General features: G+C 46.1%; 2 protein-coding genes across 2 annotated transcripts in view; both read left to right on the top strand.

Moving 5' to 3' along the window:
• Positions 1-11215, top strand: part of LOC116376746 (cullin-9) — a gene marked incomplete at its 5' end in the record, with an annotated part of 13840 nt that extends 2625 nt beyond the window's left edge. The window contains 19 exons of the mRNA XM_031838216.1: positions 37-194; positions 277-475; positions 586-757; positions 1065-1210; positions 2894-3020; positions 3150-3355; positions 4782-5029; positions 6267-6384; positions 6699-6947; positions 7027-7167; positions 7288-7452; positions 7532-7695; positions 7780-7873; positions 8088-8162; positions 8939-9049; positions 9157-9274; positions 9360-9493; positions 9743-9834; positions 10133-11215. Of these exons, the coding sequence (XP_031694076.1) occupies positions 37-194; positions 277-475; positions 586-757; positions 1065-1210; positions 2894-3020; positions 3150-3355; positions 4782-5029; positions 6267-6384; positions 6699-6947; positions 7027-7167; positions 7288-7452; positions 7532-7695; positions 7780-7873; positions 8088-8162; positions 8939-9049; positions 9157-9274; positions 9360-9493; positions 9743-9834; positions 10133-10346 (2931 nt within the window). The remainder of the gene's footprint in view (positions 1-36; positions 195-276; positions 476-585; positions 758-1064; positions 1211-2893; positions 3021-3149; positions 3356-4781; positions 5030-6266; positions 6385-6698; positions 6948-7026; positions 7168-7287; positions 7453-7531; positions 7696-7779; positions 7874-8087; positions 8163-8938; positions 9050-9156; positions 9275-9359; positions 9494-9742; positions 9835-10132) is intronic.
• Positions 11216-11297: 82 nt separating this feature from the next.
• Positions 11298-23202, top strand: LOC116376745 (uncharacterized). The gene is made up of 21 exons (XM_031838215.1): positions 11298-11758; positions 11942-12347; positions 12462-12512; positions 14354-14541; positions 14623-14665; positions 14896-15021; positions 15114-15218; positions 15321-15539; positions 15627-15773; positions 15882-16100; positions 16262-16480; positions 16571-16717; positions 16835-17074; positions 17219-17386; positions 17473-17721; positions 18157-18261; positions 18353-18490; positions 19015-19122; positions 19478-19512; positions 19744-22174; positions 22911-23202. Exons 1-21 carry the CDS (start codon positions 11583-11585, stop codon positions 23061-23063), a joined length of 5673 nt encoding a protein of 1890 aa, XP_031694075.1. The 5' UTR covers positions 11298-11582; the 3' UTR covers positions 23064-23202.
• The last annotated feature ends 1899 nt before the right edge of the window (positions 23203-25101 follow it).

The raw sequence follows: 25101 nt of genomic DNA on the forward strand, positions 1-25101 counted from the left end.
GCTTTCATTTCTGGACTTTGTGTGCGTCTCTCTCAGGTGAGTGAGCGTTTCTCTCAGTACATCGACGTCACCATCCAGGTGAGCGGCTCTTCTTCCGGCAGCGTGGAGACTCTGGAGCGTCTGCAGCAGTTCTTGGAGCCGATGCTCTTCCTGTCGGGTCTGGAGCTCGCCAACACCTTCGAGCACTTCTACAGGTGTGAACGCCGCCACGCCGAACTGCCGCCGGTCCTACAATGCCGATGGCTTCTTACCGAATCCCTCTGCTCTGCCTCTCAGGTACTACCTGGGCGACCGGCTGCTGGCTCAGGGGAACTTGTGGCTGGAGAGCGCCGTCATCGATCAGATCGGCAGCTGCTTCCCGAGTCGGTTCCCTCAGCAGATGTTGAAGAACCTGAGTGAGTCGGCGGAGCTGCAGCAGGAGTTCCACCTGTATCGCCTGCAGCAGCTGGATCGATGCCTGCAGGAGCACGACCAGGTCGGCAAAAAACCCACACAACCTTCTCCGGGTTGTTGTGGTTCAACGTGTTTGAGTTAACATGACACTGACATATGTGTCTGACTTCCTGTTTGATCCTGTTTCTGCAGATGATGGAGGAGGAGTGGGCGGAGTCAGAGGAGGAGGTGGAGGTCCAGGTTCTGGTTCTGTCTCCACGCTGCTGGGCCGTGTCCTCGCTCTGCTTCCTGGACGAACCCACAAAACAGTTTCCAGACGAACTCTGCTCCTACCTGAACCAGTTCACCCAGTTCTACACTCACAGTCAGTAACCAGTTCACTCAGTTCTACACTCAGTCAGTAACCAGTTCACTCAGTTCTACGCACAGTCAGTAACCAGTTCACTCAGTTCTACACTCGGTCAGTAACCAGTTCACTCAGTTCTACACTCGGTCAGTAACCAGTTCACTCAGTTCTACACTCGGTCAGTAACCAGTTCACTCAGTTCTACACTCGGTCAGTAACCAGTTCACTCAGTTCTACACTCGGTCCTACACTCGGTCAGTAACTAGTTCACTCAGTCCTACACTCGGTCATTAACAAGTATAACCAGTATGATGTGTGTGTCCAGGTCAGTCCATGTTCGGCCTCAGTCACTGGAAGCCTCGCCGTCTCCAGTGGACTTGGCTCGGTCACGCTGAGCTTCAGTTTGGCTGCTGGAAGCTTCACGTCTCCACTCTGCAGATGTTCATCCTGCTGCAGCTCAACAGCCAACAGGTGACGCGTATTATACGATGTATTATACAATGTATTATACGATATGTTGTACGATATATGATACGATATGTTATACAATATATGATACGATATGGTATACGACGTACGATACGATATGTTGTACGATATGTTGTATGATGTATTATACGATGTATTATATATATGTTGTAAGATATATGATACGATATGTTGTAAGATATATGATATGATATGTTGTAAGATATATGATACGATATGTTGTAAGATATATGATACGATATGTTATACAATATATGATACGATATGATGTACGATATATTATACAATGTATTCTACAATATGTTGTACGATGTATTATACAATGTATTATACGTATTCACTGACCGAGGGCTCTCTGATATATAACATGATATATTATAGTATATAACTTGTGTTGGTGGTGGTGCGTTCACTGACCGTGGGCTCTCTGATAGTGCTGGGTGGTACGACCAAAAATGTGTTTCACGATATTTTTTAAGATTCTGCCGGTTTCACGGTATATCACGGTATTGTTTTTCTATATGTTTATAGAGGCTCACTCTACTGTCAGGAGTACATGGAATATAAAACATGTTAATGTCTTCATGTATGAAGGCTTTGCTTACTAGAGGGGGTGCTCGTTTGTTCCTCTAATGTTGGGATAGCAGTCTGGCTGAAGTATTGTCGCCCCGGTCAGACATACCTTGAATCCAGTGTTTTAATCATTGCTCTGAGTCTTTCTCGACTGTCTGTAGTGGGACCAGGTCCTTGCAGAGCTGGATCCTTATTGTGTTCGTAATGTCGCTCCACCGCTTGCTTGTCATATGCAGCCTCGAGCTAATGCCTCTTCAAGCGATGTCTGACCCTTTAGCTTCACTGTTTCACTCGCGCCAACGTTACTGGTTGACGGCCGTCTTCACACTCTTGGTATTCCAACTCATGTTTTCTGCTGAGGTGATGGAGTAAGTTGCTCGTGTTACCACCTGTGGCAACAACAGTGGCTCGATAAACTTTGCAATATATAGTCTTTTGGTCTACGTCGGATATTCAAACACTTCCAAACAGCAGATCGGTGCATCTCCGGTCTGTCTTTGTTCCTCCTGCATCGCTCTGTTCTGTTCTTTAATGTAACATTACTGTAGCGACGGAGCCTCTCCCAGCTGTTAGCAGACTGTTGTGCTAGCGGGCTAGCTAGCTAGCTGTACCCAGCATGCCGGTCGGCGGTGTAATTTTATAAATGTACAATTATTAGTGTTACAAATTGTTTGCGTGTCACAAACTGTTGTGTCGTGGTGTTTTGTTGTTACAGAGCGTTAGTTGTAGGTTATTAGTTGTTATACAGTTATAACCATGACTAGGGTTCCCTCTCAACACACTTAAGACAACTAGCTCCCACCGTAGCGCTCATAGCGGCCAACAATATATTCTGCTGCCTGTTGAAGAGCGACAGCAGTTGTTTCTGTGCACCGGTATGACGGTGTGTGAAAAATGAATATCACACGGGAAATTAAAATCGGTTATAGTATATAACCTGTATTGGTGGTGCGTTCGCTTACCGTGGGCTCTCTGATGTATAACGTGATATAACCTGTGTTGGTGGTGCGTTCGCTGACCGTGGGCTCTCTGATGTATAACGTGATATAACCTGTGTTGGTGGTGCGTTCGCTGACCGTGGGCTCTCTACAGGAGGTTCCGGTGGAGGCTCTGCTCCAGGCCACCAGCCTATCAGCTGCTGTCCTGCTTCACGCTCTGCTGCCTCTCATCAGTGACGGAGGACCTCTGACCTGCAGCCTGCCTGAGGAGCCTCTCCAGGGTCAGACTCCTCATGACCTCTTACATCCTCTTCATCCTCTTCATCCTCCCTGACTCACCATCCTCCCTGACTCACCACCCCCCCCCCCCCCCCCCCCCCCCCCCCCCCCCCCCCCCCGTCTGCTCTCAGGTGTCTTGCAGGTGAACCAGCAGGTGGCGTCTCTCAGTGTGGACGGTGTCCCCGCGTCCGTCCAGCTGCTGCCCAGACAGACATACCTGAACGTGGACGAGGATGCCGCCGGCACACTGGAGAGGAAGAGGAACTACATCTACTGTCTGATCGTCCACATCATGAAGCGGGAGAAGGAGATGCACGTCGACAACCTCGTCTTCAAGGTTGGTGCTTCCCCCAAAGCATCATGGGAAGTGTAGTTCCAAAGCTCTATGACCACGCTTCATGTTTAATCATACGATATCTTATACGATACATTATACATTATATTATACGATACATTATATTATACGATACGATATACGATACGATACGATATACGATGCGATACATTATATTATACGATATGATACGATACGATACATTATATTATACGATGCGATATATGATACGATACATGATATTATACGATACATTATATTATACGATATATTACATTATATTATACGATACATTATATGATACGATACATTATATTATACATTATATTATATTATACATTATATTATACATTATATTATACATTATATTATACATTATATTATACGATACGATACATTATATTATACGATACGATACATTATATTATACGGTACATTATACGATACATTATATTATACGATACGATATATGATACGATACATTATATGATACGATACGTTATATTATACGATACGATACGTTATATTATACGATACGTTATATTATACGATACGTTATATTATACGATACGATACGTTACATTATATTATACGTTATATTATACGATACGATACATTATATTATACGATATATGATACATTATATTATACGATATATGATACGATGCATTATATTATACGATATATGATAAGATGCATTATATTATACGATACATTATATTATACGATACGATACATTATATTATACGATACATTATATTTAGTGCTGGGCAACGATTAAACGGAGGATTTTCTTCGTCTCCATGGCGACGGCTCTGCCGAGTTCGTAACTGACGCCCAGAGATGGGTTAGTTACCTCGGCAACAACCACTGAAACAAAGGTCAGAGGTCACGATAATCTACTGTATATTAGTGCTGGAGCGATTACAATGTTTAATCGCGATTAATCGCATTGTTATGCGCAAACTTCAATAATGAATTCTAAAGTAGTGTATTGTGCACTTTTATTTAAAAGTACTGCTACATGAACAAAAGGTCAATAACATTTGGTTTAAACACTTTAAACACATCAGGTTCTTGTTAGCAGCAGTATTCTCTTTACACAGCAGCAGTTATAACACAGTTATAATGATTCTGATCATAGATATTCAGCCGGTGTTCACAACTTTATCTTCATGTGTGTAAGAGATGCAGCAGCAGCAGGAAGTGACGCCGCACAAACAGCTGTTCACCACTCGCTGCCCGGTTCTTGTGTTAAAAATGTCTGTTTAATAATAAAAAAAATAAACTGCGTTAGCATGCGATAAGATAATTGTCGGCGTTAATTAATGACTGCGTTAACGCGATAATAACACGTTAACTTGCCCAGCACTAATTATACGATACGTTATACGATAAATTATACGACATGTCCCCGTCCCCCCTCCAGGTGCTGGACTCGTGTCAGAGACAGGAAGCGTCTCGCCCTCGGGGTGCCAGGCGCTTCGGCTGCAGCACCAGCGACGTGCTCTCCTGCATCGTGCACGTCATCGGTAAAGGCTGCATCCGCCGCAATGAGGAGAACCCGCACATCGTGGAGTACCTGCCGGAGGATCCGTCCACGCCGCAGAAGGGCCAGGCCCAGTTCTCCTTCAGCCAGACCGATATCAGGAAGGAGGACGACGGGGCCGACATCAGGTGTGACTTCTGACCTGTGAGGGTCAACTCTGTCGTTTTAACTTCATTTAGTTTCTTCAGACATGAAGAAGAAGCTTCAGTTTCCTGTTTGTCTTCATCTTCATCCCCTCGTGTCCGTCCTGTCCCTTTAAGAAGCTGTCCTCCTGCTCTCGCTGTGGTTTCACATTTTACTCGGTTCGTTTCAGGAAGTGATTGTGAAATAAAGTGTCGCCTCTGTTCTCTCAGATAAAAGCAGATCTGAGTTCAGTTCTTATTTATGTGACGTTCTTCAGCTTCTTCTGACTCATTCAAACTAAAGTCACGTCCTGTAATTCCTCCAAAAACAAACAAAATGTAAAATGTTTAATTTTCTACAAAAAGAAAATAAAGAAAAGATTTAAACTTTTGCTTGTTGTTTTTTGACTTCTTTGGAATAAGTAAGATCATTAATAATTGACTTATGAGTATAATTTAACTTGGATATTCATAAAGAATCAAAATGTAACTTTCAAACAAATAAACGTTTAAATAGAAACCACATGTTTGTGAAGATGTCCAGAATTATTCGTAATATATGTGAAATTCTGAATGAATCACTTGGCACACAAACAAAACAATAAAAGTAGTCTAACACTTAATATTAATAGTTATAACACGTTTCTGTTTTGTCAGTTATTATTCTCGGTTTTTAATAATAAAATACAGACTGGATGAATTTAATAACACAATTCACTATAATATGTAATACTTAATATTAAGTATGTATGTAAGTTTTTTTACAATAACAAAAACAGTCACTATGTCAGTGGTGGGAAGCTAGTGAGGGATCTCTTGGAAGCAGACAAACTCAACTATTATGAATATTTTGGGGGAAATAAGCAACAAAATCTGTTTTAATTGAAATAACATCATGATGTAGATTAAACTTAAAGCAGCTGTCCCACCACACCGATGTGTTCAATGTCTCCTGTTGTGTCTTTCTTACTATTCTTTTGATTATTGTGCTGCATGAAACATTCAAATTTAGTCCAGATCCGTAAGCTCTGGTGATTCAAATTATTTATAGAACCAAAAATCACAAATCGGCCTCACGGGGCTTTACAATCTGTACAACGTACGACGCGTTTTATTTGATCTTAAACATGGATTTATTAACCCTCTTATTAAAAGCTTTATGTAAATCCTGTGTGTGTGTGTGTGTGTGTGTGTGTGTGTGTGTGTGTGTGTGTGTGTGTGTGTGTGTGTGTGTGTGTTGCAGTCTGATTTCAACACCTCGGCGGTTCGAGGACGGCGTCTTGGACGCGGTTCTCTTCTCGATGGGTCGTACGATGACGCAGGAGGAAGTCCGTCAGCTGATGCAGAGGACTGTCCTACAGGTCAGACTGTTGTGTCCATAAAGATGTTTGAATCGAGTGTCTGGGAGAGACTCATGCTGTTCAGTTTGATCTTTTATTAAAGTGACGAGTGGAGGACATTTACAGATGTCTCTGAGATGGGATTATTTTCACTGCAGTGACATCTTCTTGTTGGAAGTGATTAACATTTGGAAAGTTAATCAGGCAACCGCAAAGAGACTCAAGACAACTGCAAAGAGATGCAAAACGACCGCAAAGAGACGCGACCCGACCACAGAGACATAACAAAGAAGACCAGCAAAAAACAGGTGATGTTGTCCTTTCTGTCCCCTCAGGTATCGGGGACTCTGAGTCTGGACCTGGACCGAGCTGAACACCTGCTGGTCTACTGTAAGTGGAATGTGGACCTCCTGGTTCAGCGCTACACCGACGACCCCGACGCCGTCGTCACGGCCGCCGGACTCGAGAGCAGGAACCCTCAGCCGCCTTCAAGCTCCGCCCCCACCTGCCCGGTCTGCCTGGGCCCCGCCCCCCCCGCCAAGGAGCCAGGGCCCTCGCTGAGCTGCATGCACTACTGCTGCAGGGTGGGGCCACATACATGAGCTCATTGGTTGTTGGTTATTGATTATTGATTATTGATTGTTGGTTGTGTGTGCCCTACAGTCGTGCTGGCAGGAGTACCTGACAGCGAGGATCGAACAGAACCTGGTGATGAACTGTAACTGTCCAATCACAGACTGCCAGGCTCAGCCCACCTCACTGTTCTTCCTCAGCATCCTCACCGACAAGGACACCGTCGCCAAGGTAACCACCAACTCACAGAGGAGATCAATGATCTGTCTCTGAATCAGTTCATGATGTTGCTGTGAATCTCTCTCTCTCTCTCTCTCTCTCTCTCGCTCTTCCCCCCCCCCCCCTCCTCAGTATGAGAGTGCCTTGCTCAGAGGCTACGTGGAGTGCTGCTCTAACCTGACGTGGTGCACCAACCCTCAGGGCTGTGATCAGATCCTGTGTAAGGAGAATATGGGCAGCATGGGGACCTGCTCCAGGTGCTGCTGGTCCTCCTGCTTCAGCTGCAACTTCCCCGAGGTCACACAGACACACACACACAGACACACACACACACACAAGTATACAGCTCTCTGAAGGTAACCCCCCCCCCCTCTAGGCCCACTACCCAGCCAGCTGCAGCCACATGTCCCAGTGGATGGATGATGGAGGTTATTATGAAGGCATGACTATGGAGGCTCAGAGCAAACACCTCGCCAAGCTCATCTCCAAACGCTGCCCCAGCTGCCAGGCTCAGATCGAGAAGAACGAAGGCTGCCTACAGTACGTACATACCTGTGCACTCACCTGTGCACTCACCTGTGCACTCACCTAATGATGATGATGGGTGTGTCCCTCTCTCCTCAGTATGACCTGTGCCAAGTGTAACCACGGCTTCTGCTGGCGATGTCTGAAACCCTGGAAACCGACTCACAAAGATTACTACAACTGCTCCGCTATGGTTGGTCCACACGCGGTCACGTGACCACAGCTGGTCCACATGCGGTCACCTGACTATCTCTCCAGCTCTTTTAACAGAAGTCTCAAACTGCTTCTTACGAAGAAGAAAAGACGATAACAAAATGTTCAACCGCCCAAATAAAATGTGTGAAATCAAGAGAAAACTTTCTTTCCTTCTCTGAGACCTTTTCACACTCGTCATCTTGTTTCTACAGGTGAGTAAAGCAGCGCGGCAGGAGAAGAAGTTCCAGGATTATAATGATCGATGCACCTTCCACCACCAGGCCAAGGTTGTTGTTATTATTATTATTATTATTATTAGTATTATTAAGATGACTTTTACTTTGAAACAACAAGAAGACTTTTACTTTGAAACAACAAGAAGACTTTTACTGTGAAACAACAAGAAGACTTTTACTGTGAAACAACAAGAAGACTTTTACTGTGAAACAACAAGAAGACTTTTACTGTGAACCAACAAGACTTTTACTGTGAACCAACAAGACTTTTACTGTGAACCAACAAGACTTTTATTTTGAAACAACAAGACTTTTATTTTGAAACAACAAGACTTTTATTTTGAAACAACAAGACTTTTATTTTGAAACAACAAGAAGACGTTTACTTTGAAACAACAAGAAGACGTTTACTTTGAAACAACAAGAAGACGTTTACTTTGAAACAACAAGAAGACGTTTACTGTGAAACAACAAGAAGACGTTTACTGTGAAACAACAAGAAGACGTTTACTGTGAAACAACAAGATTACTTTTACTGTGAAACAACTAGATTACTTTTACTGTGAAACAACAAGATTACTTTTACTTTGAAACAACCAGAGGACTTTTACTTTGAAACAAGACCAGAGGCTTAACGTTAGCCGGCTAGCAACACAGAGTAGCATACGGCCTAGCTTCTTACTAGCTTGTTAGTCAGCTCAGTAGTTTGGTTCACATCTCAACCGGCCTTCCCAGTACAGAGACCAGAAGAGACCACTATAATATATAATTTATATACATGTGACCCTGCAGCAGTGAAGAGGTCTCAATGAATGTTGCTGTTGCAGGATTTTGCGATCAACCTGGAGAACAAAGTGTCGTCCATTAATGAAGGTCTGCAGATGAAGTCTTTGACATTCGTCATCGACGCCTGTAAAGTCCTCGCTCAGGCTCGTAAGGTAACACCACCACCATCATCTTCATCATCATCATCATCAGACTGTGATGATCCTCCTGCTGACGCGACTTGTAAATGGATTTATTGAGCCCTCATCACTGTCTGCAGGTGCTGGCCTACTCCTGCGTCTACAGCTACTACAACCAGGAGACGGAGAAGATGGATGTGATGGAGCAGCAGACGGAGGCTCTGGACCTGCACACCAACGCCCTGCAGATCCTGCTGGGTGAGACATTCTTGTTATTCTAAGCACAGTTTCTTATGTTTGGACTGGTCTTATTGGTGTTGACTGGTACTTTCTGTGTTCTCAGAGGAGACTCTGCTGCAGTGCACTGACCTGGCCTCATGTGTCCGGCTGCTGAAACCGGAACACTTGAACACGGGACTGGAACTGATCCGGCGCATCCAGGAGCGCCTGCTGGCCATTCTGCAGCACTCCACCCAGGTAACCAGTCTAAAGAGACGGGCTGAGACCAGTATAAAACCAGTCTAAAGAGACGGGCTGAGACCAGTATAAAACCAGTCTATAGACTATAGTCAGTGTATGTCAGTATGTTTGTATTATTATTATTATTATTATTATTTTAACAATACAAACCACCTCAGTTTCTCTCCAGTTAAATACCAGTTTAGCATCACCAGTCCAGACCAGTTTACTTCCAGTACCAGTTCTCTGCGTTTCTGTCTGCTCCAGGACTTCAGGGTGGGTTATCAGTCCAAGAGCAGCCAGGAACCAGAATCCACTCAGAACTCCAACCTGTCCAACAACAAGGACGCCAACAAAGTGTGAGTATGACACCAGAATAGAGAACCTGGTACCAGAGAATGTAGAACCAGAGAACCTGGAACCAGAGAATGTAGAACCAGAGAACCTGGTACCAGAGAAGGTAGAACCAGAGAATGTAGAACCTGAGAACCTGGAACCAGAGAAGGTACAACCAGAGAACACAAAAATATTTTCATCCAGGAATAAAAGATTAGCAAAGTGTCTTGTAGCTGAAGACACTTTGTGTGTTTTATTTGATTGATGGTCTTCATATCGCTGAAATAAGGCTCATATTTATTGTGTTTGTCTGTTTCTCAGGTCGAAGGCGGACCGAGCGTCGGAGTCCGGAGACTCGGACAACAACAACAACGGCGGTGAGGGCCGTGAGGAGAACGAGGACGACGAGTACGACGTAGAGTACGTCCCCGAGTGGCACGAAGACTACGACGAGGACGACATCGACGAGGACGACTTCTTCTCCGACGACGACGAGTCCGAGAACCTGGAGAGAGACTTCAGCCCCTTCGACTGAACCGGGGTCCAGAGAGAGAGAGGGGGAGGAGCTACAACACAGCCACACCCCCTCACCTGAGAGCCTCACCTGAACCCCCCCCTCCCACCGCCAACACTGCTGCACTCACTTCCCACTTCCTGTATTTCACCTTCTGTGTTTTCATAAAATCAAAGTACGGAACGAGACGAGGGTCATATGAAGAAAAAACTGTTCTGAGTTTAATATTTAAATTCTGGAGAGAAACAAATCTTAGTTTAGTCTTTAAATTATGTCAATAAATTATAAATACTTACTCAATTCTGACATGAAAGTCATGATATTAGTTCTGTTTAATTTTATTTTTAAAATCTGTGTAAACAGATAAAACACGGTCTAAAACCAGTTTAAACAGTTTGAAACCAGTTAGAACCTGTTAGAACGGGGAGATTCTTACTTTTGGGACAGTTTGGATTTAAAATGGCAGAACTGATTTTATAGATCGGAGAACATTTCTTTTCCTCCTCGTGGTCTCTTCTGGATCTGGACCCGATGATGAAGGATCTTCTGTTGCTTTGTTTGTTTCCTGCTGCTGATCAAAGGGATTATTGTTCTAAAGATGTTGTTTCACGCTCTGCCTTCATTTATTTTTATGACGACAGTAAAGACTAAACGTTTTTTTACGTGTTTGGGGAATCGGATGTTTCTAAGGAACCTGATCCGATCTCTGAAGTATCACTGCAATAACCGATCAATCCATCCAGCTCAGATGGGGGTCTGGTCTGAGTCCAGGACTCTGAGATGGGGGTCTGGTCTGAGTCCAGCTGGTATCGGCTTCCTGTTTATTGATGTTCTAAAATGTTCTTCTGGTTTCAGCATCAAACTAAATAAAAGCTTTTTCTGCTGCAAAATGAGTTTATTTTATTATATTTAAAGAGTTTATTTTATTATATCTATTGATGTAGTGACTATTTCCACCGCAGGGAGGAGGCAAGGCACTGTGGCGCCTAGTCTGCCATAAAACCCACAAAGAAGAACGTCATACCAACACTTCCGTGGTATTTGTTTAGGCTTTAGCTTGAACCCGCTGACTCTCCGCTGGAAATATAAACGTTTATATGAGTTAATATTCCGACATATTTGATGCGAACGGAAATATAACCTTCGGATTGTTTTGATGATTAGCCAGTTAGCTCTGTAGCTAGCTAGCTTCCTGCGTTAGTGAGCTAGCTAGTTTCCTGCGTTCACGTTAGCTGTTGGCTTTGTTCCGGTGTGGAAATGGGACCGATGCGGAACAGACCCCCCATGGGACCGAGGGGCGACCACGGACCTCCGTTCGACATGGGGCCACCTCCTCCAAGAGGGTGGGGCCCTCCACCGCCCGAAGAATGGGGGCCACCGCCTCCAGGTGGGTGGGGGCCGAGAGAGCCTCCACCACGTGGCTGGGCACCAAGGTACAACTGTTTGTATATATAACATTCAACTGTCTGTTTCTCTTGTTCGCACTATGCTGTATACATGTATGTATCATACATGCGTGTGTATGTATATGTGTATATATACTCCACTATGCTGCTGTAATCCTGTAAATTTCCCCACTGCGGGACTAATAAACGATTATCTTATTTTACCTTAAGAGGACCATCGCCGCCACCGGGTTGGGGGCTTCATCCCGACGATTGGAGGCCCCCTCACCCGGACGATTGGAGGCCCCCTCACCCGGACGATTGGAGGCCCCCTCACCCGAACGATTGGAGGCCCCCTCACCCGGACGATTGGAGACCCCCTCACCCGGACGATTGGAGACCTCCTCACCCTGATGACATGAGACCTCCTCCGAGCTGGGGACCTCCTGGCTGGGGTCCGCAACGTCCCGCTGAGCCGTGGGGGCCCGAGCATGTTCCACCCGGACCCGTACCGCATGTACCACCAGTTCCTTCTCCGGACCCCGCAGCCTACGGACCGGTGCCTCCTATCCCCCCTCCAGCCTGCGGGCCTCCATTGGGGTACCTGAGCTACCCTCCTCCCGGCTGGACAGGAGAGGTGAGCCGCATCCTTCATCGGTCCTCAGTTTACCTCAAGTCCTCTTCTTCCTCTCTTATTGATCAGATCAATGGGATTGAAAAGTGATTGATTAGATTCTTTCTTTGTGTTCAGACCGTTGTGGAGGAGACGATGATCAACCCACCCCCTGATCAGCCTGAGTGGGTGAGTAACGTTATAGACCTGGTCCCTGTACTAGGAGGTTTAGTGGTAACGTTATAGACCTGGTCCCTGTACTAGGAGGTTTAGTGGTAACGTTATAGACCTGGTCCCTGTACTAGGAGGTTTAGTGGTAATGTTATAGACCTGGTCCCTGTACTAGGAGGTTTAGTGGTAACGTTATAGACCTGGTCCCTGTACCAGGAGGCTTAGTGGTAACGTTATAGACCTGGTCCCTGTACTAGGAGGTTTAGTGGCAACGATATAGACCTGGTCCCTATACTAGGAGGTTTAGTGGTGTAGTGGTAACATTGTAGACCTGGTCCCTGTACTAGAAGGTTTAGTGGTGTAGACCTGGTCCCTGTACTAGAAGGTTTAGTGATAACGTTGTAGACCTGGTCCCTGTACTAGGAGGAGGTTTGAACATACCCAGTTTATCTTCTGTTTATCATGTTTAACTAACCCTAACAACCAGATCCTCTAAGGGCTTTGTGGCTAATGCCAGTAGTACTTTAGTACTTTTACTGTCTTGGAACAGAGTATTTGTGGTATCATTACGAGGAGATCTGAGTCCAGGGCCCCGTTCCTCGTACGTGGCTAACTGAGTTAGCCGGATACTTTTCAGGATAAGATGACGTAGATCAGGCTTTTCGGTTCCACGAAGCAAGTTTGGCAAAATCACCATGGCAACACATCCATAAGCTTGAAGCTGCTCCAGTGCAGGCTAACTGAAGGTAGCTGGATAAGCTGCCACTCCCCCGGAAAACATGGCAGCTCCTGTCATATACGGTAGTCTAATGCGCTTGCGCATATACCGGGGGTTATACGGGAGTTCCAGTATATTCCAGAAATGCATGTAAAGTGAGACACACGGTGATCCATTAAAGCAGCTGAGCAAACTAAGAAGCCTCTATTGCATTAATGTACAGCTCCCTTCCTCAGAGATCCACTGATGAAGGAGGATATTAGTTAGATTAGCGTTTTATAGGGAGAGAGTTCTTCCACATCGCCAAGATCCGTTATCACATCACGATGACTTCCTATACGAACGCTATCCATTCTGCCCACAAGGAATCATTTATTTACAGACCTTCTGGAGCATACATTGAACACCACACGCTGCAGCCGAGCACTGATGTCTCACACACTGGATGCAGCCTTGAGCTGTTCTGCGAGTGGTACATTGTTGTACAGTGTCGGCGATGCGGAGAACATGGGGAAAGCCGCTGCATGCCGTGCTGTTGGTAAAGTTCATTAGGCGCTTAATAAACTTATGGATGTGTTCATTACATCACCATGGCACATATTGTACTGACTCAGCATTCTGAGTAATGTGTGTGTGTTAGTGTTTACTTGCTCCCATGTCCTCTTGATGGCTGCGTTGCATACATGAGGGTTAAAGCACTCATAATGATATGACAGTGTTATTAGTACACCAGCATATCATTACTGTAGAACATGATGAAGGTGGACTCATGATAAGAACAGAGAGAATCACACACTATTTATCTTCACTGCTTCAGTTGATTGAATGTCTGATGATGAATAATACACACACACACACTGATCCGCCCACACACAGATTCACACACACACATTCAAACTGCTAGTTCTATATGGTGATCTACAATTATCCTGATCCTGATCGTGTGGTTCCAATTAACGAGACTGTCTGAGAGGATCGGCCTTGGAGAAACCGAGATAGCCTGACATCAATCATCTCGTTAATTTAGGCTGGCTAATAGGATATTTGATCGACTTAGCTGAACCACGTACGAGGAACGGGGCCCTGGTCTTCAGCAGGATCACGTGTAGATCTGGTCTGTGTTTGTTTTTTGTTTTTTTAGATCAAAGCCTTGATTTCAGCTCCGGTTGCTGAGTCGACTCCGGGGGAAACTAAGAATCCCACCGAGGAGCTGGCGGCCGTCGCTACAACAGCGGCAGCCGACCCCTCCGCCGCTGCCCCGAAACCCAGACCTGATCCCGTCAAGATCAACAGAGCTCTGGGTCTGCTGGGGAAACGCACATTTGATAAGTAAGTTGGTTATAGAAGCTGGAGTTCGTCTGGTTTTCTCTTCTTCTACTGTCTCTGACGGCGGTGCGTTTGTGTCCTCAGGCCTCCTCCTGGCAGGTCTACAGGGATCATCTCCTTCATCGGGGTAACGTGACTCACGGGGTTCACATCTAGACCTTCTCTAAACCTTTGTCAATATCACAATTGTCTGTCAACCCATTTTTCATTTGGATATTTATGGATTTCATAAGAAAGAACAAATCCAGTATTGTCTCAGTTGGAGGGACGAGCCCGTCTCCTCAGCTGGTCTTCTTAACCGAGTCCTGAATCCAGATCCAGTTCATAATCCGAGTCCGTCTTGTCTCTGGTCCTCAGCCCACCTTCGGCTACATCGAGAGAGAAGACCTGGAGAAGTTCACCTTCAGCTTCGCCGCTTTCTTTGGAAACCCAAAAGCCATGACGCCTGGGGTCAGAGTTCACTTCACGGCCTGCAAGGAGAAGGTGAGGCTGCTTCATCTTCATCATCATCATCCTAAAAACAACGCGTATTCAAAGCTGGTTTTAATGTGATTGTTGTTTGTGTGTCGGAACAGAACGGTTCGATAGCGACTGATGTGAAAGTGGCTCCTGGGGGAACCGAGAACGTGGACACGGAGATCTACGAGGCGGTGGTCAGTCAGCCCATCACAGAGCCTCAGGTCAGTTTCGACATCCACCCGTCCTCCTTCCCCCCCCCCCCCCCCCCCCCCCCCGAGTTTCCTGTCGTTGACCCTTCCCCGTTTGTTTGGTCCGGTCTGCAGCCCGGCGAGCGCCAGTACCCGGGTCAGGTCCACGTGGACATCGGGCCGCTGAGGACCAACCTGACGTTCGACAGGAAGGACAGCACGGTGACACTGCTGAAGAACGACCAGGTGCTCATCAACCTGCTGACCGACATCGTCAGCGAGAAGAGGAGGGCCACGAACATCAAACCCCAAATCCCCTGCACCTTCAGCAACACCAACGAGACCAGAGAGAAGGTCAGACCCTGAGGTTTACTGTCACACATTTACAGACTTCAGACATCAAGTCATTGAGGCTCAGGATCAGTTTTTGTCTTCTTTCAGGGAGTCATCATCAGCCTGAAAGACAGCGAAGGTGTCATCAAGTGTGACGAACACGGCGAGCTTCCTTTCAACGTCAGAGAGAACTTCAGCGACATCGAGTTCACCGACGAAGACGTCAAGGAGGAGGTCGAGTTCACTGTCCTGACGGTGAGGAATGCGTCTTTCAAAGACCTTTTCACTTCCTGTCACAGACTTCGACTACCTTCCAGTAGAGGAGTTCATTCTGAAACGGCGTTTGTGTTGGTTTCTTCTTAGCTGAGGGGGGGGAAGCGGGCGATCAGGATCCGCCGGGTGAAGGAGCCCCTCCTCCTGACGCTCTCTGCCGCCACAGAGGCCACCGCCCACAACACCACCGGTGACGAAGACTTCTGGCTGAACGGGAAGGCCAGCATCAAGCCGGAGCTGTGCATCAACATGAAGCTGGACACGGAGCTGTACGAGGGCATCGTCAGCCAGACAATCATAGAGCCCACGGTAAGCAGGCTTTGTTACTGCTAGTTTAGCCTCCATAGCCTCACTGATGAAGATGATGTCATTGGTAAATCCAGCTTCATCGTTCTTTAATCTACTTGTTTGGATGAGAACGTTGAGATCAGATGGGCTATAACTGGTTTTAACTGGTTCCTCTCTCGCAGCCCAACATGCAGGGTTACCCGGGTCAGATCCATGCCAACATCGGGCCCCTCAAGACCAACGTGACCTTCGACCACCGGGACTGCGGCGTCACGCTGCTGAAGAACGACCACGTGTTGATCAACCTGCTGGTGGACATTACTACTGGGAAGAGGAGGGCGGCCAACATCAAACCCAAAATCCCCTTCACCTTCAGCTACACCAAGGAGAAGAGAGAGCTGGTACCGCACGCCGTCACTACCGGTTGAATCTCTGGTTCTTCGTATTGTGGTCGATTGAAGAGTGAACCGTTAACGCATCTGTGTTTTCAGGGCATCATCACCTTTCTGGGTCCAGAAGAAGGAATCGTCAACTCCGAGGAGCACGGAGAGCTTCCTTTTGACATCTGTGAGAACTTCAGCGAAATCAAGTTCAACAGCAGCGACATCCACAAGGAGGCGGCGTTCACAGTCGCCACGGTGAGTACAATATGTACCTCTGAGACGTAGTACAATATGTACCTCTGAGACGTAGTACAATATGTACCTCTGAGACGTAGTACAATATGTACCTCTGAGATGTTTTTGACTCTTCAGGTGAAATCAGAAAATAGAGCCATCAGGCTACTGAGGACGAAGAGGGTCGAGGACCAAATCCTGGAGGAGCAGAAGAGACGGGAGGAGGAGGAGAAGAGGAGGGAGGAGGAGGAGAGGAGGAAACGAGAGGAGGAGGAGGAGAGGAAGAGGAGGGAGGAGGAGGTGGAGGAGCGACGGAGAGAGGCGGAGAGGAAGAAGAGGGAGGAGGTGTCGGCAGCGTTGGCAGCAGCCAAATGCAAAGTAAGAAACACTTTGAATCATCATTTTGAAGCTTAAGTTGGTAATTACACAAAGTCTAAATGAATTCGGTTTAAATGGATGACTTTTGTAACGTTGAATGTTTTATTTAGTTTAGTTTAATATAATATATCTTCTTCCTCTCAGTGGTCGCCCCTCGGCGTCAGAGTGAGAAACCCCAACACGCTGGACGACGTCAGCAAGGAGCGATTCCAAGGCACCGTCCTCAAAGCCATTTCCAAATATCCCCGTAAGGAGATCAAGAAGGAGCCCAAGGAGGAGGAACAAGGAGATGGACAGGCGCTCCTCGGACAGGTACAAAGGAAAAGAAATCCTTGAAATGTTTTTATTATTTATTCCGTTTCTTTAGCCGTGAATTTAAATGTTTTTCTTTTCCGCAGGTGAAAATCAAAATGGAGAAAATGGATGAAGACAAGAAGGAAGAGGTGGAAGGAGAGGAGGGAAAGATGGAGATGAAGGAGGAGGTGGAGGAGGAGAACCAGCAGGCGTCTCAAGCTGCAGGAGGACCAGCTGTGAAAGGGGACCCAGAGATGGGTCGACTGGTGATGACCATCGACGGCCAACAGAAGCTGCTTCCCTTCAGACCCAACGACCTGCTGAGCACCGCCACCATGCTGGACGGAGACAAGGTGACAGTTAGAAAGGGTTTAACCCCAACCCGCTCTATGCACCTCACATTTCTACACCCTGAACCCCTGAGTTCAACAGTCTCACCTCAGAAAAGAATAATACCCGACATCATGAGCATTTTACCACGAGCCATATGACTTAACCAACCGTAGATACCATTACATTTTACAACGTTAGCATGAGAAAAGTGCCATTTGCATGCTGTTTGATTGCTTCACCAATAAAGAGCACAGATGCATTCTGGGTGTTATATGAGTAATGGGTGTATGGACTCATGTAGAAGAAGAATATGATGTGTAGCGTTAATAAAGAACTGAGACAGGACTGTGGTGTAAACGGATCACTACACGGTTCTTGTGTTTGTAATCAAAGTGTGATTCACTGCGTGTAAAGTTCTGTAGAAGTTTAGTCTGAACTGCGTCTCCTCTGTGAAGGTACGCTTCAACATCGCCACCCACGGAGAGACCAAAGAGGAACGAGCCACCTTCGTGGAGATCCTCCCCGACTCCTTCGAAGAGTCCATTGAACAACGTCGACACGTAAGTCAACATCTTTAAACCGACGGATCGAGCCCCGACCGGCAGACGACCTACTGGATTCACGGTGGTTTGTGTTTCTTTCTTTCACCAGGGCATCGTGATCGAGTTCTCTCACGCCTCCGGACTCATCAAGTGTGCTCAGAACCCTCAGCTCTACTTCCACATGTCGGAGGTGATCGAGAAGAAGAGACTGGAGCTAAACGAGAAGGTCGAGTTCAGCGTCGTCCCGGTGAGTCCTGATCCTCCTCTACGTCTTATGTTCCTTCTGATGTGTATTTAAAAGTTCTGAACATAGCATATAATCTGATGAGTTTGCCTCCGATAGTCTGATAATCTATCTTTGTTGAAGAAAGGCCTCGTTATGTTGAACCCAGCATATTTGGTATCATAAGAACATCTGTGGGAAATCAACGGTTCCCAGAGAAGTGATAAAGTCATGCAGGAACATTGGGAGATAAGAACACGTTTCCCGTAAGTAACTAAATAAGAAGACAATACAAATATCATGTGACCTGCATCCTGACCCCGGACAGAAGAAGAGAGCATGACATCATGAAAAGACCAGATGTGCTTTGATTGGTGGAGAGTGATGTAAGGGCTGGACTTATGGGTATAAAGAGTCAGACTAAGAACTAACTCTTTGGATCTGTTGTGAACATATAAAACGATCCCCGCTGGGATCTTCATTTCTGCCACATCTTCATTCTCATTACATTTTTCTGTGTAAAAATATTCTGTTATTGTTTCTCCAAGCATGAAATGGCAGACGGTGGGAACCAGGCCATCCGGATAAAACGCTTCACCGAGAGCGTTTTCCTCCCCGTTCGTAAGCTAGGTGGCGTCGGGGCCAATAAAGGAAAGGTGAGGAGGACTTGATTCATATCTACACAGTTATGTGTCTGTTTTTGTTCATTCATTTTTCTCAAGTTTAAACTTGCAGAATTCTCACGTTGGTAACATTTTTGATACAATATAAAAGCTGTAGTTAATTTAAACAACATTAACATCAACTTTCACGTGATTTGAATAAAGGATGATATATTTTCAGAATGATTTTAGAGTCTGATGCAAAGCTGCATATTGCTTTTATGGTGTAACTATCTCCTAAATGGATTCAGCACTTGTGTGCATTTAACAAACAATGAAGCGTTCTTGTGACAAGACGTTGGATGAGATCATTGTTTTTCTAACTGTCTGATATCCGTATTGTTAATAGATGACCATCAAGCTGGCAAAAACAGAAGACACTGAGTGAGTAATGATTTTTATTTTAATGTTATGTTCGGGTGTAAAAATCGGGATGGGCTAATAGATTACCAGAGTTCTTTGTTCTTTTATAATTCAAATATTTGCCTATTTATAGATAGTTCAACCACTAGGTCACATTTGTAACCTGACTAAATGACACATTGGCATCTAAACTAGGTGCATAGAAATACAAGTTATGTGAAATTATTCTAATAAGCCTGCCTAACTTTTCAGAAAAGAAAAACCAGAGACGGACAAGCTGAAGGCCGTGGTGAAAAATCTTAGAACGCAGGACAGCAAGACCGGTATCGGCAGAAGGGATTACGGCGCCTCTCGGCGTAAATATGGCCGGAGCAGAAGTAAGAGCAGGAGTCCGAGTAGCAGCAGGGCCAGGAGTAGAAGCAGGAGCAGGAGTCCGCCCAGAGACCAGTTTGGACGCATCATCAAAAAGAGACGCAGCACCAGCACCGACCGTGACCGTAAAGGCAGCAGGTACAGGCGAAGCGGAAGCCGCGAGAGACCCAACCGGCCCACCAAAAGTCGCACTAAGAGCAACAGCAAGAGTCGCAGCCGAAGCAGGAGTCGCAGCAGGAGCAAGGAGAGGAGCAAGGAGAGGACCATCAGGAAGAGGAGCAAAATCAGCAGAGAACGTGATGAAAGTCACAAGAAGAGGAGGGAGCTAAGCCCTCCTCCCAGACGTGGTGGAGTTGTGGACGACGAGCTAGCGAGGAAGAAGCGGGAGCTGGAGGAGCTGAACGACATGATTGCCTACAAAAAGTCACTGGTGGACATCGACCCTGGACAGAGGACTTGCATAGACTATGACCACGGCCGTATCGCCGTCCCTCTCACAGAGTACAAACCAGTCCGGTCCATCCTAAAGAAACGACCAGACGAACCCGATTACCTCCATCGTTCTTCTCAGCCCTATGACGATCCTTATTATGACCGGCCATACAGTCCTTACCAAGAACGGCGGTACGGCGAGCGCCCCGGTGATCCGTACGCCAGTCGTTCCTACGCCGATCGTCCTTATGGTGAGCGTCCCTACGCTGATTGCCCTTATGAAACTCGTCTCTATGGTGAACGTTCCTACGGCGGCCCTCCTTCTGCCAGCCAACGTTACACCGATCGCTACGATGTTTATGATGAACCGTATGACGATCGCTACTATGAACCGGCATATGTGGATCGACCTCACGATGATCCGTATTGCCCTGTCCAACAGAGCCAGTCTCCACAACCCCATGGTCCCTCACCTTCTCATCAGTCTGCCCAAGTTCCTTCTGCCTCCACTCAACCTCCCTTGATGAATACTACTGTAACTTCATCTTCCCAACCCTCTCTGAGACCTCCTTCTCCCACAGAACCGCCTCCTAGAAGCCCCTCTCCCACACCGAAGAGCGCAACTCCACGCCAGGCAGCTGTGAAACAGCCCCTCGACCGCTTCCTCGACATGCTTAATAAAAAGGTGGATTCTGAAAAGAAATCGGAACCGTTTCATGTGAATGATGACCTTCTGCCTCATGAGCGGGCAGTTCAAGATTGCAGTGGTTTCTCTCGTATCGTGGGATTGGCTCAAGAGCAACCCAGCAGCAGTCTAGCTCTAGATGGGAAAAATACACAGCTGAGCCCTAAAAGATCCTCACTAGAGAGAACAAGTGAGGAACCAAAGCACAAGACGGAACCCTACGACAAGATCCAAAGTCTACTCCGTACAATTGGTCTGAAGCTGAGTACAGGAGATATGACCAAACTGGCGAGCCGAGCCCAAGAAAAAATCTACAGCCGAAAGTCCTCATCCTCAGAAAGAGAGACTTTGTCATCCTCGAGGGAAGAACGGCAAACAAGTAGAACCGGTTCCGTTGAATTGGATCACATCTGTTCCCCCTTGCCTACTAGGTCCTCCAGTTTGGAGCCACTCGGCAGATCGAAAGCTGTCTCGGAGTATGAAGGATTCCTGGACCAACAGGAGCTGGAGGCACTACAGAAGGCGCAACAGCAACAGAGTCTTACCAAAACAATGGGGAGCACACCCTCCACCACTTCCCCTCCAACAGCTCCTCCTGGGCCTCCACCTGCTCACTACCAACATCCACCCCCACCAATCAACTGGCCCCTTGGAGTCACTACCCAGATTCCTCCAGTGCAGAGCGCCACAACCCCCAGCATGGGTTTTCCAGTTTCTCCTGCAGCTGGTCAACCACCCCCAAGATTTGGACTTCCTCCAGGGCCTCCCCCTGGACCTCCTCCACGGCGTCCTGCACAGCCTCCTCCAGGACCTCCTGCTGGACCTCCACCCCAGCACCCTCCCGAACAGCCTCCTTTTGCTCCACCCTCCAGTCATACAGTCTTTCCTTTTATTGGCCAACCTCCTGCAGCGCCACCCCTTAACTGCTCTAGTCCTTTAATCACTGCAGCAGTATTACCACCACCATCGACACCCACAGCATCGAGTCCAGCTAACGTTAACCAACCGACCATCTCTACCACAGTGGCCAGATGCCTGAAGGTCATAGAGACGGTGAAATCTCTGGCTGTTCAACTGCCAGCCAAACCGGTCAAATCCGTCCAATTCAGTTTACCCATAGTCTCTCCAACATCCTCCGGTCATCAGACGTCAACAGAGGCAGATGATGAAATAAAGAACAAGCAGCAGGAGAAGGTATGATCAGCAGGGGAATCTTTCACTTTATTTAGAGTAAACAAGTAGGGTCAGTGTTACTCAAGATGTAAAAGTAATGTGTGTTCACACCAAACGCAGCGCAAATTTTTCGCCCAAGTAGATTACATAGAAAGTCAATTCCAAAGACGCATTTGTCACATTCCAGTGAGTTGAAATTCGCATGGCGCTGTGTCTTTAAAAACAATCAGCGTTGAGATGCTCCTTCGGTCATCACCGACCGAAGGAGCATCTCAACAAATACAAAAAGTATTTGTTTCCTGATTGTTGAATCAGGAAACAAATACTGTAGCCGTAGATGTTCATCCAGAGCGCTATGATACCTTGTATTTGTAGAGACCGGACAAAACTGTGTAAAAATGTATGTGTATAAACCTATGGTACAAACAATGCTGCCGTATTTACGCATAGATGATGTTATGTTGAGTAAAATTTGCTTTACATTTGGTGTGAATGCACCATAAGAGAACCTGTGAAGGGTTTTATTGCACCGATAAGAAGGGTGTGGTTGTTAAAGGGCTTCTTGTTGGCGACTGAAGTTCAGTTTGTCGTAGACCATTACAAGTTCTTCCCCTGAGTGTGTGGTTGTATCTGCTGTCATTGTTGGATTTTCTCAGCCACATATAATCCCAGGTGATCTAGACGGATGGCACACTGAAGTAGAACCCTTTACAAATGATGGATAAAGCTATGATGCGGCATTTTGTTTCTGTTGCAGCTGGATTCGTATAACCAGAGGGTTTTAGAAAAGAGGGAGCAGTACTACAAGGACTGGCTCAGCCGCAAGAATCAGAGTGGAGAGTGGAAGGACGGCGTACGGGTCTTCCCAGGTATCGGATCTTCTTCGGTTACATACTCTAAACTTAACTAGCAACCTTTGAATTACAGGAATTTGAGAGTTAAGGATATTGTTATGTGCTCCATGTGCAAGTTCTTTCAAGTTAACAGCTGCATGTCATTTATTTTATGTTTAGGGCGAAAGATTTAAGATACTATTCAGCTTCTTTGATCAGCTTAAAATACATTTATTTTACCCTGACAGTTAGCCAGGCTTTAGTTACTTGATTATCCACGTCTCCAGAGATGTGGTTGAAATGGTAAGAAGTTCACATGATGGAAGTATCGCTAAGTGTTGTCTGGATGTGACTAAAGTAGAGACGTGTCTCCAGTTGAAGTGATCTTGCAGTCTCACCGTAGGAAGTCCTTTAGAGTTCAGCGTAGAATTTCATTCAGTAGTCGTAGCTCCACCTCGACGCTACACGAATGTCTTGCGCATTCTCGCGGTGTGTCTTCATTTTGAAGATCGAGGATCACAACAAAGGTTTGTCCTGGAAATGTCTTTGCTTTGTTATATTTTCTAGCATCTCTCGCGCTCCTCCAGTAGCACCAACACATGGTTGCATTGTTCAGGAGCGGCGTTCAGCGACAGCAGAAATCCTGACGTAGTAACAGACAACTAGACCTCTTAAGGGGCATTGCAGTCGCTCGTTAGCCGAGTCTAGTGGTTCGTCCCGGCGATCAAGAAAAGAAGCTAGCTGCAATATCAACTGCACAAAGTAAAATCTTTTTCCTCTTCATCTAGTTTCAAGGACCCAAGAGTCCAGAAATCACGATATAGTCAGATGAGCTTATGAGACTTTAATGGTGTTTTTACTAAGCTTAGGTTCTGTTTGACTTTTCAAAATACCGCTGACGGGTTTCAGTACCGATACCAACACTGTATTTTCTTGATTTAAGTAGTAAGTAAACAGAACTATGAAACTGAACATGCATTTGATATCAACCTGGTTAACTGACGGTTTTCAGTACTTGATACTTCAGGGACATTTTGGTTAGTACCAAGTAATTATAGAGGTGTGATACCCAGCACGAGTAGTTAGCTAGCAAGTCAAGCTAGTTTTGTTTGGTACAGGTATTCCTCTTCCAGCTTAGATACTGTCAGTGGGTACTGACTTCTTCCTTCACCAAATTGTCTCATACCTGTGTTTTAATGGAATCTACAGTCTGGTACCACGTGGGTTCAAGGCTGTGAATATATTTGGACGGATTCAAGACCAACATCTCTTCAGTCCTGCTTGAAGTGGTTCAGTCTCAGAACCACAACGCGTTGAACCGTGAACAGGATTGTGGTTCAGCTGCCCTTTGACTCTGAGTCCCCTGATCCAGTAGATTTCTGTTCATCTACTGCGTAGCACCCACCCTCCAGTTCCTCCCTCTGGTAGACCCTGTTAGCACCGTTCAGCTCAGCCGTCGCCATGTTGAGAGCCGTGTGGAGGCAATAGATCCGGAAGTCCTGTTTGAAGAAGAGACGAAGACGACGGTGAACAACGAGGCGTCTTCAACTCGTCAGCTGGATACTTTCACTACAACCAGAGAGAGATGGACGCTAAAGGAAACAAGTCTCCTCTCGTACCTAAAACTGTGACCACTGAGTGTAGACTAGCTAGCTGAACATGCTAAGCTAATCGCTAAGCTTGGATTTGATGTTAACTGACTGTAAAGCCTGTAAACTACATGCTGCTGTTTAAATAAACCTAGAAAGTCCAGATGTTCAGGAATGACGGCATAGGAGGATAACGCGCAGTCGGTACTACTGTTTGTAATAATAAGTATGTAGTACTTGGGAAGTACTACTCTTATGACGCTAAAACCTCCTAAACAAAGATATGAAACTCAAAGAAAACGTAATAGTTGAGAACTTTTGTGCAGCACGAGGAACACAGTTTAGATGACTTACACACGTGGCTTAAATAATAGATGTGTGTATATATGTGTATATGTATATGTATGTGTATATGTGTATGTATATGTGTATGTATATGTATATGTATGTGTGTGTATGTGTGTATGTGTGTATATGTATGTGTGTATGTGTGTATATGTATGTGTATGTGTGTATATGTATGTGT

Source organism: Anarrhichthys ocellatus, unplaced genomic scaffold, assembly GCF_004355925.1.
Source record: "Anarrhichthys ocellatus isolate YVR2014 unplaced genomic scaffold, GSC_Weel_1.0 scaffold567, whole genome shotgun sequence".
NCBI classification, from domain to species: Eukaryota; Metazoa; Chordata; class Actinopteri; order Perciformes; family Anarhichadidae; genus Anarrhichthys; species Anarrhichthys ocellatus.

What these genes read in the sequence shown, in the direction of transcription:
- LOC116376745 (XM_031838215.1), top strand. Translation starts at nt 11,583, where the DNA reads ATGGGACCGATGCGGAACAGACCCCCCATGGGACCGAGGGGCGACCAC. An exon ending in CCACGTGGCTGGGCACCAAG is followed by an intron (nt 11,759 to 11,941) that starts GTACAACTGTTT and finishes TTTTACCTTAAG; the next exon opens with AGGACCATCGCCGCCACCGG. An exon ending in GACAGGCGCTCCTCGGACAG is followed by an intron (nt 17,387 to 17,472) that starts GTACAAAGGAAA and finishes TCTTTTCCGCAG; the next exon opens with GTGAAAATCAAAATGGAGAA.